Source organism: Mus caroli, chromosome 8 (genome assembly GCF_900094665.2).
Source record: "Mus caroli chromosome 8, CAROLI_EIJ_v1.1, whole genome shotgun sequence".
NCBI classification, from domain to species: Eukaryota; Metazoa; Chordata; class Mammalia; order Rodentia; family Muridae; genus Mus; species Mus caroli.
Genome location: NC_034577.1, coordinates 110,365,189 through 110,377,771, shown reverse-complemented (window position 1 = coordinate 110,377,771; position 12,583 = coordinate 110,365,189). Strand labels below are relative to the sequence as shown.

Here is a 12,583-nt window from a genome sequence, read left to right as displayed (position 1 = left end):
GCATTGGAAGGCTTCACTAGATTTGATCCGACAGAAACCTGAGGTCTCAGAGAGGTTGAACCTGTGCCTCAGCTCACACAGCTTGAGGATAGCCACGCAGGGACACAGGGTGGGTCTGAGATCATCGCACAGATCTTTGGAGCCAGGCTGAGCTGTCTCTTAAACCCAAGATGAACATCTTTATTGCTACCCGTGGGCAAAATCAGCGCTTGAGAGATAAAGCTGTGTGAGGGTTTCATAAAAGATGAACGTGAGCATGCCTCACGGTTCCTGACACCACATCCTGACAACACTGTGGCGTTTCCAGACCGTCTGATGTGATTGAACAGACTTCAGGCTGTTGTAAACTCTCTGCTGCCGTTACCAGGAAGGTGTCAGCTTGGGCGAATTTATGTCAGTCTTTGACATAGATGACTGAGGAATGGCTCAATGGAGGCATGTGTTCTCCTGCCTTGTCCTCAGTGAGTAGCCTTGAAGGGATGGGATTTAAATTGCATCGGGGACACTGGTCCAAAGTGAATCAGAGAAGAGTCAACTTTCTAGTTATGTCCCTAGAGTGATAAATGAGGGGGCGCGTTTTTTTTTTTTCTTTTAAGGCGCGAAGATGGGAATCCAATGTGGATTTCAGACACACGAGAAAGAGCTTATGAATTTAGATGATAGCACGGCAGAAATAAATTGTACATCTGCTCATTCATTTTAATAAAGTGGAGAGATGCCATGTTGCTGGGGCCCTCGGAGAACCCCGGGTTCTTAAAATTATGATCCTATAATGGGAGCATTAAAATCTGTAGTGCAGCCAGCGCTTCCTGAATCGGAGGGAAAATTCATTTATAAAGTAAAAGTTCAGACTTTAGAATGTAAATGGGAAGATGCAATTTTTCTTGGCTGGATAGGAATTAATCCTGAGAGAATTCGGCAACATCTTGACCCATAAAATATATTTTAAAAGTCTTCAGAGAGAGGTTTCCAGCCAGCGCACGACAAGTTCTCTGGGCCACCTCTATTTAGGTAAACTGTGCAGGTACAGGTCTGCAGTGGATCAGCTCAGCTACATTCCCCTGAACTTGGTCCTTCTTTTACAGGACAATTACACATGGCTATCCCATCTGAAACGAGTCTAGGCTGCTACAAATACTGAAGTCATTTTTACTCAGCAGTAGAAACACCAGGACAAGAGCTTTTTATAGGGTGGCGATTACTAAGTTACCATGAAAATTTATGCATTCAACAAACAGTATTGAGTTTTTTATTATGTGCGGTCTCTGTTGATATTGGAGAAAAATGCCAGGATTCTGATTGCTGGTTCCCTGCTGACTTTAAACCCCAGAAGCACTGCTAAAAAAAATTATTTAAAAAAATAGGTAAGCATTAAGCTTGTAGAATGCTTTTAGACAGAGCAGCAAGTTCAATTTGATTTTGCAAATCAGCTGCTCACATGTCTGGGTAGAAGTGTAGAGAACTGATCTGCAGTGCAGGTGACAGAAACCTGGAGACTCTGCTGCCTCAGAGTCACCCCTGTCTTCTGGTATAGGAGGGGCTTCTGCCCATGGCCCTCAAATAAAATGCAGACCCCGAGGAGGCTATGCTGTGCCCAGACTTCAGGGCAGTCAGCAGGTCTGAGAACAGATTATGTTCTCCTGGCATGTGAGGATCCTGTCTTCACACAGACACACAGTATACTTATACATATCTGCCTATACATATATCTACATATAGGCACCCACACCTACCTACAAATAGATACATTCATAGATTTTTATATAGACACATGCACATACCTGCATAGAAACATACAAAAGCCAATGTAGGGACACACATATACCTACATGTAGACATACGCAAACCAACATAGTCACACACACATACCTACATATAGACACACATATATGCACATATCTATATATAGACACATATACACATACCTGTTTATAGACACACATGATATACATAAAACACACATTTACAAATAAATATATGAACACACATATATACATAAATACTTGTACACATTTTTACATATGTACATGTATGGGCATATGCATCTATAGGCACATATGACTATGTATATGCATGTACATACATATATAGAGAGAGCTATATACACATATACATATTTATATATACAAGTATGCATACATCTATACAGGCATATACATACCTATAGACACCTATATAGACATATATGCAACATATAGACTCACAATAAGCAAATGTGTATATATAATATATATGTAGATATATACACACATGTATACACTTATTCATATACACAGAAATATATAAAAAAGTGACTCCCCAACTGTCAACTGTGAATGGGCTGCTCTTTGACCAGGTGACATCTAGGGCTTAGGATGTTGAAGTCAATGTGATAATGTGGAAGATTTAGGCTGGTTCTCAGACTCCAGAGTTATTGAAGGAGAACATAGAGACCTAGCATTGTGGGCAAGTTACACACACACACACACACACACACACACACACACACACACATACCCCTGAATAAATGATCAGAAGGTGGAACTGTGGAAGGTGGGGCCTGGTTGGAGGATGTAGATACTGGGCTGCATGTCCTTGGGAACCACATCTGGCTTTGGCCCCTTCCTGTTAGGGCTCAGCTCTGTTTCTGTCTGCTGTGGCATGAGCTGCTATAGACACCTCCCCACAATTGACAAAAGCCATGAATTGTTTTTAAGGGTCTTCAGTCACAAGAATGAGAAAGACAATCAGAGAGCCTTCTCATAAAACGCCATAACCTCGGAACTGGGCAGTTCAACGGCAAGAATAACATGTGGCAGGAGCCTGGGGAAGGGCGCTTAGTCTCTGACTGAACTGGGTTTTGCTCTGGAACAAGCTGATATATTGGAATCAATTCTGGGCTGCTCCATTTAATCTCACTTAGAAGAAAGAACTGAGAGTGAGCGGGAGCGGTGCAGGCTTTCTTCTCGCCTGTTCTCTCTCTTGCCTCACAGAATTCTTGGCACTGTCTCCTCTGCGAGGGCTCCTTTATGTATTATTTATCAACATTGGATTTTCTTGTTTCTCGTTTCTTCCTTGGCTGATAAGAAAGGTGATTCAGGGCTCTGGCAGTTTATGCAATGAGTTGACTCAGTTCTGAAAAGGATGTCCCTCCAGGCATCTTGGCCTTTGGCTCACCTCAAAAAGGCAGAATTAAAGTGCTGGGGACTTGCTGTGGTGGTGGAGGGACATCTTACTTACTTGTAGTGGCTTCCAGTGCCACAGGAGATGGGTATGTGCTGTGTGCACTGAATAACGTCTACTACCTCACCTATAAAACCTATGGCTTGGGTGTGATTCTTCCCCGAGGCCCCCTTTAACATGATCCTTTAACCTTTGATGGTCTCTGTTGTTCAACATTAAGAATTTATACTCTCTCCCTTGCTCATCAGTTCATTAGGTAACTGCCACTTGACAGGCCAGGTGCTAGTAACTTACTACCATGACCAAGTACACAACAAGAAGCAACTTAAGTGAGCAAGAGGTTATTCTGGTTCATAGGTTATGTGTGAAGCACATCACTGCAGGGAAAGTACCTAGGCAGACATGGGATTCCTCACCTCACATCTTCACAGAGCAGGACACAGAGGGCAGGGAAGGTTGATACTCAGTAGGCTCTCCTGATCCATTCTCCACCTTTTATTTAGATTGGGCATCCAGCCACATTTAGGGAAGGTCTTCACTTCCCAGTTGAAGGGTATTCTCTGGGAATACCCTACAGCTAAGTCCAGAGGTCTGTCTCTTAGGTGATTCTGACAGCAGTTGGCAGCAAACATTAACCATTACCGGTCCAGTTTATGAGAGGTGAAAGAAGCAAGCAATTGCATGGCACATTGGAAGAGAATATTATGCATCACAATGTGATGTGTGCCTGTTATGTATGTATGGATTGCAAGAGAATGAAATTCACAATAAAACAGCATATATACTTCAGACAAAGACATGCAGGCAATACGCTATGCATCACATACTTGAAAGATCTGTACTAGAAGTTGAAATGCTGTCTGCAATTAATATATGTTGCATAAATGATAAACTCATCTCTAGCTGGGCATCAAAAGCTTTTATCTATAATCCTAGCACTTGAGAAACAGACAGGAGGAGGATCTCCATGAGTTCAAGACCAGGTTAGGATACAAAGTAAGACTCGTATCACAAAGAAAATCTCAAATTAAACATTTTAATGCTTCCCCATTCTTAGTGCTAGAGAAAACAATGGAGAGCAATGAAGGCACCATGGCTTATTAATGGCTACCAAAGCACTCAAGTGGTGTTAGGGAGCAATGGTGGATAGCTTTAAATGTCAACTTGATACAACCTAGAATCATCAGGAAAGAAGTTCTCAACTAAGGAGTGTTTAGATCAGGTTGGTTTTTTTCATCGTTGGGGATTTTCTTGATGGTATTAATTGAAATGGGAAGACCCAGCCCACAGTAGGTAGCACCATTCCCTAGGCAGAGGGTCCTAAACTATATAAGAGAGGACCACTAGAGCTGAGTGCAAGCAAGCAAGCAAGCAAGCAAGCAAGCAAGCAAGCAAGCAAGCAAGCGAGTACGTATGCATTTATTTCTCTCTGTTCTTGACTGTGGATATGAAGTGACTAAGTTCCTGCTTTGGCTTCCTCACAACAATGGATTATAAGTTAGAATTGTTATCTGAAATAAACCCTTTCTCCCCTAGGTTGCTTTGTGCCAGGGTACTTTATTATAACAACAGAAATGATATATAAAAAATAAAATCCTTTACAGGAGCCTATATAGTAAGGACATAACACAAAGACAACATGACATTACTAAGCCAGCAGCACGTCAAATTTGTGTTGGAACAGAGTAGAAGCAGCAAACTGGGAGACTGACAACTTGGACATTAAAGATTAAACTGGGGATTTCCAGGAACAAAAGAAAGGAAAGGGGTTGGAGTTAAAGGAAACGGAATGTATATACAAGTGGTTTGAGCATATGTTGATGAATTGGAGGAATGAGGGTAGGCTAGGAAGCAGTGTACATAGCCAATTGTGGCCAAGGCTCATTGATCTAATTTATAAAATGGTTCAGTACAAGGCAGTATATAGGCATAGGCTGTGCCATGTTCCAGCATGCTCCACTCTCATGGTTCTTGGCTCTTTATTCAGAATTCATGTTTACCCTCTGCAAACTGCACTTTGGCAGTAGCCTTGCTGCATTCCCAAGAACCACACAGTGGGCAGGGCTATTGATTTCAGTGTGAGGAGGTTGCCTTAGAAGAGAGGCAGATGCATGGAGTCTTCAGAGGACACTGCTGTGGAGGGGCTTGGTGCGGAGACTCTGCCAGCTGGAGTGAAAAATGGCTTTTATCACCACTGAGTTGCTCCTGACCCTCTGAGCATCACCAGAGGGTGATTGAGGTTCAGAATTTGCATAGGAGTTCACACAGGGATGATGGGGCTCAACATATCATGAATATAATTACAAAAGACTGATGAACGCAATCAATCACTTGGCTATCTGGTCTACCTCCAGGAGCAACTAGAAAAAGCAGCCACAAGATAGTTTTTTTCCATTAAAAAATATACACATTTTAAGTGACACTGAACACAGTTGAGTCAGCATGAATGTTTCAACAGTATATATGATGCCACTCTGCTGCCAGAGAATGGTTAGTGAAGGAGTGAAGCCACCCTCCTTCCTTAGTTGAAAAGGAGGCATCTGGAAGATGGCTTCTATTCATAGGTCATGGGTTTCCCTTGGAGAAATGGTTTCCTTTACTCTTTGTGGTCAAGGAATTCACCTCCCTGGGATGATGAGATGGCTTAGGACTTGCTGTCAAGCTTGACTACCAACATTTGATCCCTAGGCCCCACATGGTGGAAGGAGAGAACTGATTCCCAAAAGTTGCTCTCTGACCTCTACCCGGGTGCCATGACACAGGATCCCTCACCCGGATAGATAGATTATAAAAACCCACCAACAATAGGAAACCCAGCCTCTGGCCCGGCTGAAAGGCCTCTGAAGGTTGAAGCTTCAGTGGAGGATCTCATGATTCCCATGATCCTCGGTGTGGGAGAAGAAAGCAATGAGCTGGACTTTTCCTTAGAAGGTGAGCATGGAAAGCAAGCATCAGCTGGTTTTCATAAAAACCCTCCTTAATTATGCGATGGCAAGTTGAGGATGCAGTGTGTGACCCGGACCTTAGATGAAGGGTTTGCATGGGACTAGACAACCTTTGGGGAAACATTACTGTTTACAGAGTTGAAAGTTGCTTATGCTTATGCATGCTGCTCCGTTCCCTTCAAATATCCAATCTCGTTACACTTGGGATTATGCCATCATCTGCCCAGAGCCTGAGAGGAAGACCTCAGTGGTGCAGGTTTGGTTTTGTTCAAAATCTCAGCTGAACTGAGGCTGCCAGCTAAAGTGGAGATTCCAAGGACCTAAAGAAGTTCCCATGAATTTCACTCTAATGGCGATGCTTCATGGGAAGAGGGAGTTGGGAACTGTTTGGAAAAACATTTAACTATTTTTCTAGATTTTTCTGGTTGTTAAATTGTCTTGAACTCCACCATCCCAAGTTCAATAATTTACGTGTGTTCCATTTTCCTCAGAAATATGGCGGTGGGGACGAATCTCCACCAAGTGAAGGGAACATGTAATCATGTGTCTAGATACAGATGCAGTGAGTTGTAGAGGGCTCTCCTCGGGGGAAAATACCATCTGAAGGCAGGAGAATCTCTATGGGCATGCTCAATGTAGATAGGATGGAATACTGGAAGGGTGGGTAAATACATTATTTCACACTTCTGGAGAAAGAAGGAGGGATAAAACATGCTAAGCAGAGAGGCCACTCACATAGAATACTGCAGGACTCTCTTGATCTGCTGCAATGTCCTAAATAGCCAGTCCATGGAGACTAAATGTAGACTAATTGTTAGGGTCGAGAGGCAGAAAAATGTGAAATGAGTTGTCAGGGTGCGGGTTTTTTTTTTTTTTTGTGGGATAACAAAAATGTTCTTAAATCGGACAGTAGTTATGGCCACATGATTTTGCTAATATATTAAAATCCAATGAATTAAAGGCTGAGCTCTATGGTATGTAAATGAGGTCTCAACAAACCTACTACTAATAAAGCCTTAATAGATTAGGGACCAAAATTCATCAATGAAATAAACCCATATCTTCCTGCTTCAGCCAATTCTGTAGAAGAAAAGCAGATATTCACAGCAGAGGTGAAATAGCTCCTTCATTGTTTGCTAAATTTAGTGAAGAAGGGAGCCGTGTAATGAACCCATTAGAAAGAGATTTACATGCTTGCCGACTCGACTCATCACATTCATATCAATAAAGACAACACAACACTCATACAGGCCACAAAACAGGGCCACAGATGACAGCTTGGAGGACATGTGGCATCCATGTAAAGATTAGCCATGACACAAGACCGCTGGAAAAGGAACATCTATGTATATAACAGAAGCTTGATAGAGTTTTTCTCCAATGTGACAATAATCTTTAACATTTACACAAGTTTTCCAGTAGGGAAATGTGTTCTGAAGGCAGAGCAAGCTCTGGGCTATCAATCACACGAAGCAAATTTTAAAGAATTCACTCGGCTGGAGGAAAAAAGGACAGCTTTTGTCTTTGTCTTTCTGTAGCAAACAATGCTACCTATGCCACCATCTAAGGTGAGATGAATCCCTGGAGGCTCTGTAGGCCAACAGGCATGAGAAAAAGAATTACCAGGTATCATTAGGTAGTTAAGAAAACATCTTCATACTGAAAAAGCTAAAGGCACCAGGAAAGTAAGACTCTTGAGCTATCATGAAAACAGAGATTGCGTCCCATGCTGCCTCTGACTGCTGTGAGCATCTGTCCAGATCTCTGAGCACAGCTTCAGCTTCAGCTCGGGGCTGTTTGTTTTCACCCCTCTGTGAAAACTGGGCCTTTCCTCTAGTCTTGCTTGCTCTTATCTTTCAGATAAGGGACTGGAGTGAAGTTGTATGGCCTTTTTTTTTTTTTAATCACACATATTGTAATGTTGTAGTTAAATCTCAAAATGCATACTTGAGAAGAACTCAAGTTGCACAAGATGGACCTGGTCAACAACTTTCCAGCAGGAAGTTGGGAGGGGCTCATGAGCTGAGGGACTCTTGATAGTTGGTGGCTGCCAGGGGTGGGAGAGTCAGTTTTCTTTAAGGGTGTTGCCCCTGGTAGGTGGGTCACACACTAGTAGATGGCTTCATACTAAGTATATTGATCACACAAACTGGACTCAGTGGGTTATTTAAAAAGTGGGGGAACACAAAGTTGGGGAGATGAGGGAGTAGATCTGAGAGAAATAATAGAGACAAGTTTTGGGGTGAATATAATCCAAATACTATGCATGAAATTGTCAAAAATTAACAAAATATATTAAAATTGCAAAGAAATTAATTTCTTAAATCTAAGTTAACAATCATCAACGTAAGATATACTTTGAAGGTGGAATAGGGTGACTGAATGAAGAGAATGATTGATATCTGGGTTGAATTGCAAAGACAGTGTGCTAAAATTAACAAGAAACCAATTGACCCCTACCCCCAACCCCAAGGCCCGAGATTGACAGGAAAATGTAAGTTGGTCAGCTGGAGTTAGTTGGACATCTACTAAGCTCCAGGCAAAAGTCAGAAGGTTTCCTTTAGAAGCTGTGGTGATTTGAATGAGACTGGATCCCATAAACTTATATGTTTAAATGCTTGGTTCCAGTTGGTGGACCTGTTTGGGAAGGATGGGAAGGCGTGGCCTTTTTGGAGGAGGTGTGTCATTGGTGGCAGGCTATGAGGTTTCAGAAGCCCATGCCATTCTCAGCTCTTTGCCTCATGCTTGCGGATAAGGATGTGAGCTCTCAGCTACAGTTCCAGTGCCATGTCTGTTTGCCTGCTGCCATGCCCCCCCCCCCCATGATGGTCATGTGCTAAGCCCTGGGATCCATGAGCCTCATATTAAATGCTTTCTTTTATAAGTTTCCTTGGTCATGGTATTTTGCCATGGCAATAGAAAAGTAACTAAGACAGAAGTTGATATGGTAATGCTACTGTTACTTTCTGTGAACCATCTGCTTGCAAGTTTTAGGTGAGTTAACCATATTTATTGAATTCCTAGTCTTGTTAAACATCTTTATTGAGTTCCTAGTCTTGTTAGATGTAACTGGTCACAGCTCTTCTATTAAATAGTTCTTCCTCTGAAACAGAACAAAAGGTACCCTACCCTTGATGAAATGGAACACTACATAAAAAAGGCGTGGGAAACATATATCCTCAACAACCATACATATCTGTGAACCTGCTGTTGGACATGCTCATATGTACAGAAGTTCATATCTGAAAACACTTAGACAGCATCCAAGACAGTCCCAACTGGAAAGGGTCAGCACTTCCATCCTGAGCTGTCAAGCCTTGACCTTCATGTCTACAATCCATCTTCCTTTCTTCATAGGGCACCAGGAAAAAGTGTTTGGATTCCCTAGTATCCACAAGGCAGTTGGGTGGGCATGATGGCAGATTACAGTCTCAGTGCTCAGGAGACAGAGATGGTATATTCAGGATTAGACAAATCCATGATCTTGGGTTCAAGGGAGAGACCCTGCCTTTATATATAAGCTATTTTGGAAGGTATGTGACATGAACCTCTGGCTTTCATATGCATGTGCATAAACCTGCATATACTTGTGCATACAACGTATGGCCCACACATGGGAACATTGATACGCACACACAGCCCCCTCATTCACAATGCAGACATAAAACACATGTAATGGCCCTTTGGATAAGAATGGCTCATGTTTAGAATTTCATTGTTGCTGTGGCAACATGGTCGCCGCTACCTGTTCTCCATAACGATCTTCATCTTGTGATCCTCCCTACCACGTTCATCTCAGCATCTCACAAACAGCATGTACTTTATCATGTCCTTTACCAGCGTGGGAGGAAGGCTATCAAATATGTGTCTTTGTCTGTAACCCAAAAAAGCCCTGAGCTTAGCATGTGTCCGTCTCATGCATCTCATGCATGCCCATCTCATGGCTTCTTGGTCAGGTGCCAAGTCATCAGGACCCTGAGAGCTTCCATCCTCAAACCCTCCATGAAAGCTGTACCATTGATATAAATAGGAAACCCATGGCTATGCCTGCTATAAACAATGGTCCTCTATGCACAATAACTCAGATGTTTTTATGTCTGTGGGCCACTTTGCGATGATCAAAGTCCACTGTACCTCCTCGCTGCTGTTCAGACTGGCCTCTCCATCTGCACTTACCATTATAGGAAAACTGCAACAGGACTCACATCGCACAGTGCTTTGGAAATGGCACTTTGGCATTAGAGGTTATTTTCTTGTGGACTTTAACAAGACTAAGTGCTTTTAGTCTCCCAGTGCTCGGGCAGTTTAGACACAGGGGCCCTGTAGCACTATCCTTGGGCTTACCTCTTTCTTGGTGAATTTTGGTGAGTGATCATTTTTGTCATCAATCACGATGGTGGCTGTGGCTGTGCCTGTCAGTCCGACATCCAGTCCTGCCATATCTTGAGCTTCGATGATCAGTTCATACTTGGGGTTTTCCAGAGTCTATGGAGCAAGAAAGCACCAAAGAAGACAGTGTTTACTTTTGAGGCACTGATTTGGAAAACTAGCGAGCACGTTCCCTATGCCTTCTAGAGCAGGCATCCATAACTAACCGTGGATTTTAACCGATTTTGTGTGTATGTGTGTGTGTTCATGTGCGTGTGTGTGTGTGTGTGTGCATGTGTGTGTATATATACCTTTGAAGTCACTCTAGAGTGATAGTTAGCATCTATAGACCAGAAATGGCAATCAGAATGGTGTCTAATGACTTGTCTTTGTGTGTGTATGTGTGGAATTGTATACATTCTAGAACATTCTATGCCCTGGATGTGGGCATATATTCATGCTGAATGTTCATGGCTACATCTGTCATTTCAAGGAGCTGATCTGGACGTAGGCTGACTACACTCCTGTAGTCAAGACAAAGATGGCTGCTTTAGGAACCCGAGAGTTGCAGTACTTTAAGCATATCAATATAGTAAATCTTTCTAGCAAGCACACCATGTCACTGCTCCCAATGTACAGGTGGACATGAATGGGGTTTAGTGTCTCTTCCATGGTATTTCCTTTATTGCTTGTTTATTGTCCCAGAATACTAAATCAGGACTGTGTATTTTAATGTAAATTTGGACTGATTAAACTTACTCTAAGTGAGACTGTATGGCTAGATCTTTCTATGCATGTATTTCTTGACTACTGGGCAGACCTCCTAGGTCATATTTATAAGAAATAAAATCTGACAGCTCCAAAGCTGCAGGGTTTTCATGACTTAGGAAAGCAAAAGGATGACCAGGAGGAATCCAATCCAGATAGTGTCACAGAAGCCGGAGACCTCAAACCAGACCCAATGAATCATGGCAATAAATATTCGAAAGGGAAGAAGTGTGGACCAGGGGATGTTCTATTGGATACAGTGATACACTACAGCTTCCTTGATGAGATATGTTCTATGCTTTTTTTGTTTATGTGTGTGTTTTTGTTTTGTGGGGGAGGTTGCAAGGTTGAGGGGAGGGGACGGGGAGATAAGTGGGACCGTGGTGCATGACGGGAAACTCGCAAGGAATCAAGAAAAAGATTTAACAAAAGAGCTGATGGTTCTTTTGGAAAACTGCCTTGAGTCAGCCTAGATCCAAATGCAGAATAAAAAACAACCAACCAAAATATGGCTGATGTCTGCTAGTCTTGATGCTTCCCTCTCTCGACCCACTCTGCGAACTCTATCTTCCAACTAGGAGTTGAGTTTAGACTAGAAAATTACTAAGAGGCAGCCGAGCTTGCCTAGTGACCTGCAGACACAACAAGGTCTCGGGCCTGGTGAGCTTTAAATACAGAGTGTTTATTTTACAAAACACGGAGAGGAAGCCACATGCTGAGAAAAAGGGTAAGCAACAGAGGGAAAGATAAGACCTAGTTGCATGGAAGATGGTGCCCTCCTGATCATTGAGTGAGAGGAAAAGGAGGAGGATCTTGCTTTAGGGGTGAAAACTGTTTTCCATGTTCAGTCAGAGCCTGTCACTCCAGAAGCTTCTTGATTTCATAAGATAAGCTGCCTTGCTTTCGCTACCGACTCTCTAATGTTATTATAAAGTCAGGGTCCACATTTCTCACAGTGTTGAAACATTCAAAACAACTAGCCTCTGGCTAGGGTCCTGAGACGGAGCATGTGGGGCTGTGTGTAAATCACCCTTACGGGACTGCCCGTGTCAACTCCTGGACACCCGTTTTCTGGCAAGCCTGCTACGGTGCTCCCTTCGGAGACCCATCAATCACCTATCTCTGTCCATTGGCTGAGGGCTTGGTTCGCCTTTCCTTGTCTTCTATAACGAAAATTTCGAGAATCATCCTTGATCAGAGACACCAATGAGACCACTCAACCCAAGGGTGTGTTGGCCAGGGTTGACTGTGTTAGGCAGTATGGGACAGTAACTGTATCCCTGTGGTGACAACTTGGTAGCACCAGCTGGAAGAGCAAGGTGAGAGCGATCTCACACACA

General features: G+C 42.9%; 1 protein-coding gene across 1 annotated transcript in view; it reads right to left on the bottom strand.

The window, feature by feature from the left end:
- Window positions 1-12,583, bottom strand: part of Cdh13 (cadherin 13) — a 1,030,912-nt gene that overhangs the window by 113,152 nt on the left and 905,177 nt on the right. Inside the window, exon 8 of the mRNA XM_021169677.2 lies at window positions 10,452-10,592. Within this exon, the coding sequence (XP_021025336.1) occupies window positions 10,452-10,592 (141 nt within the window). The remainder of the gene's footprint in view (window positions 1-10,451; window positions 10,593-12,583) is intronic.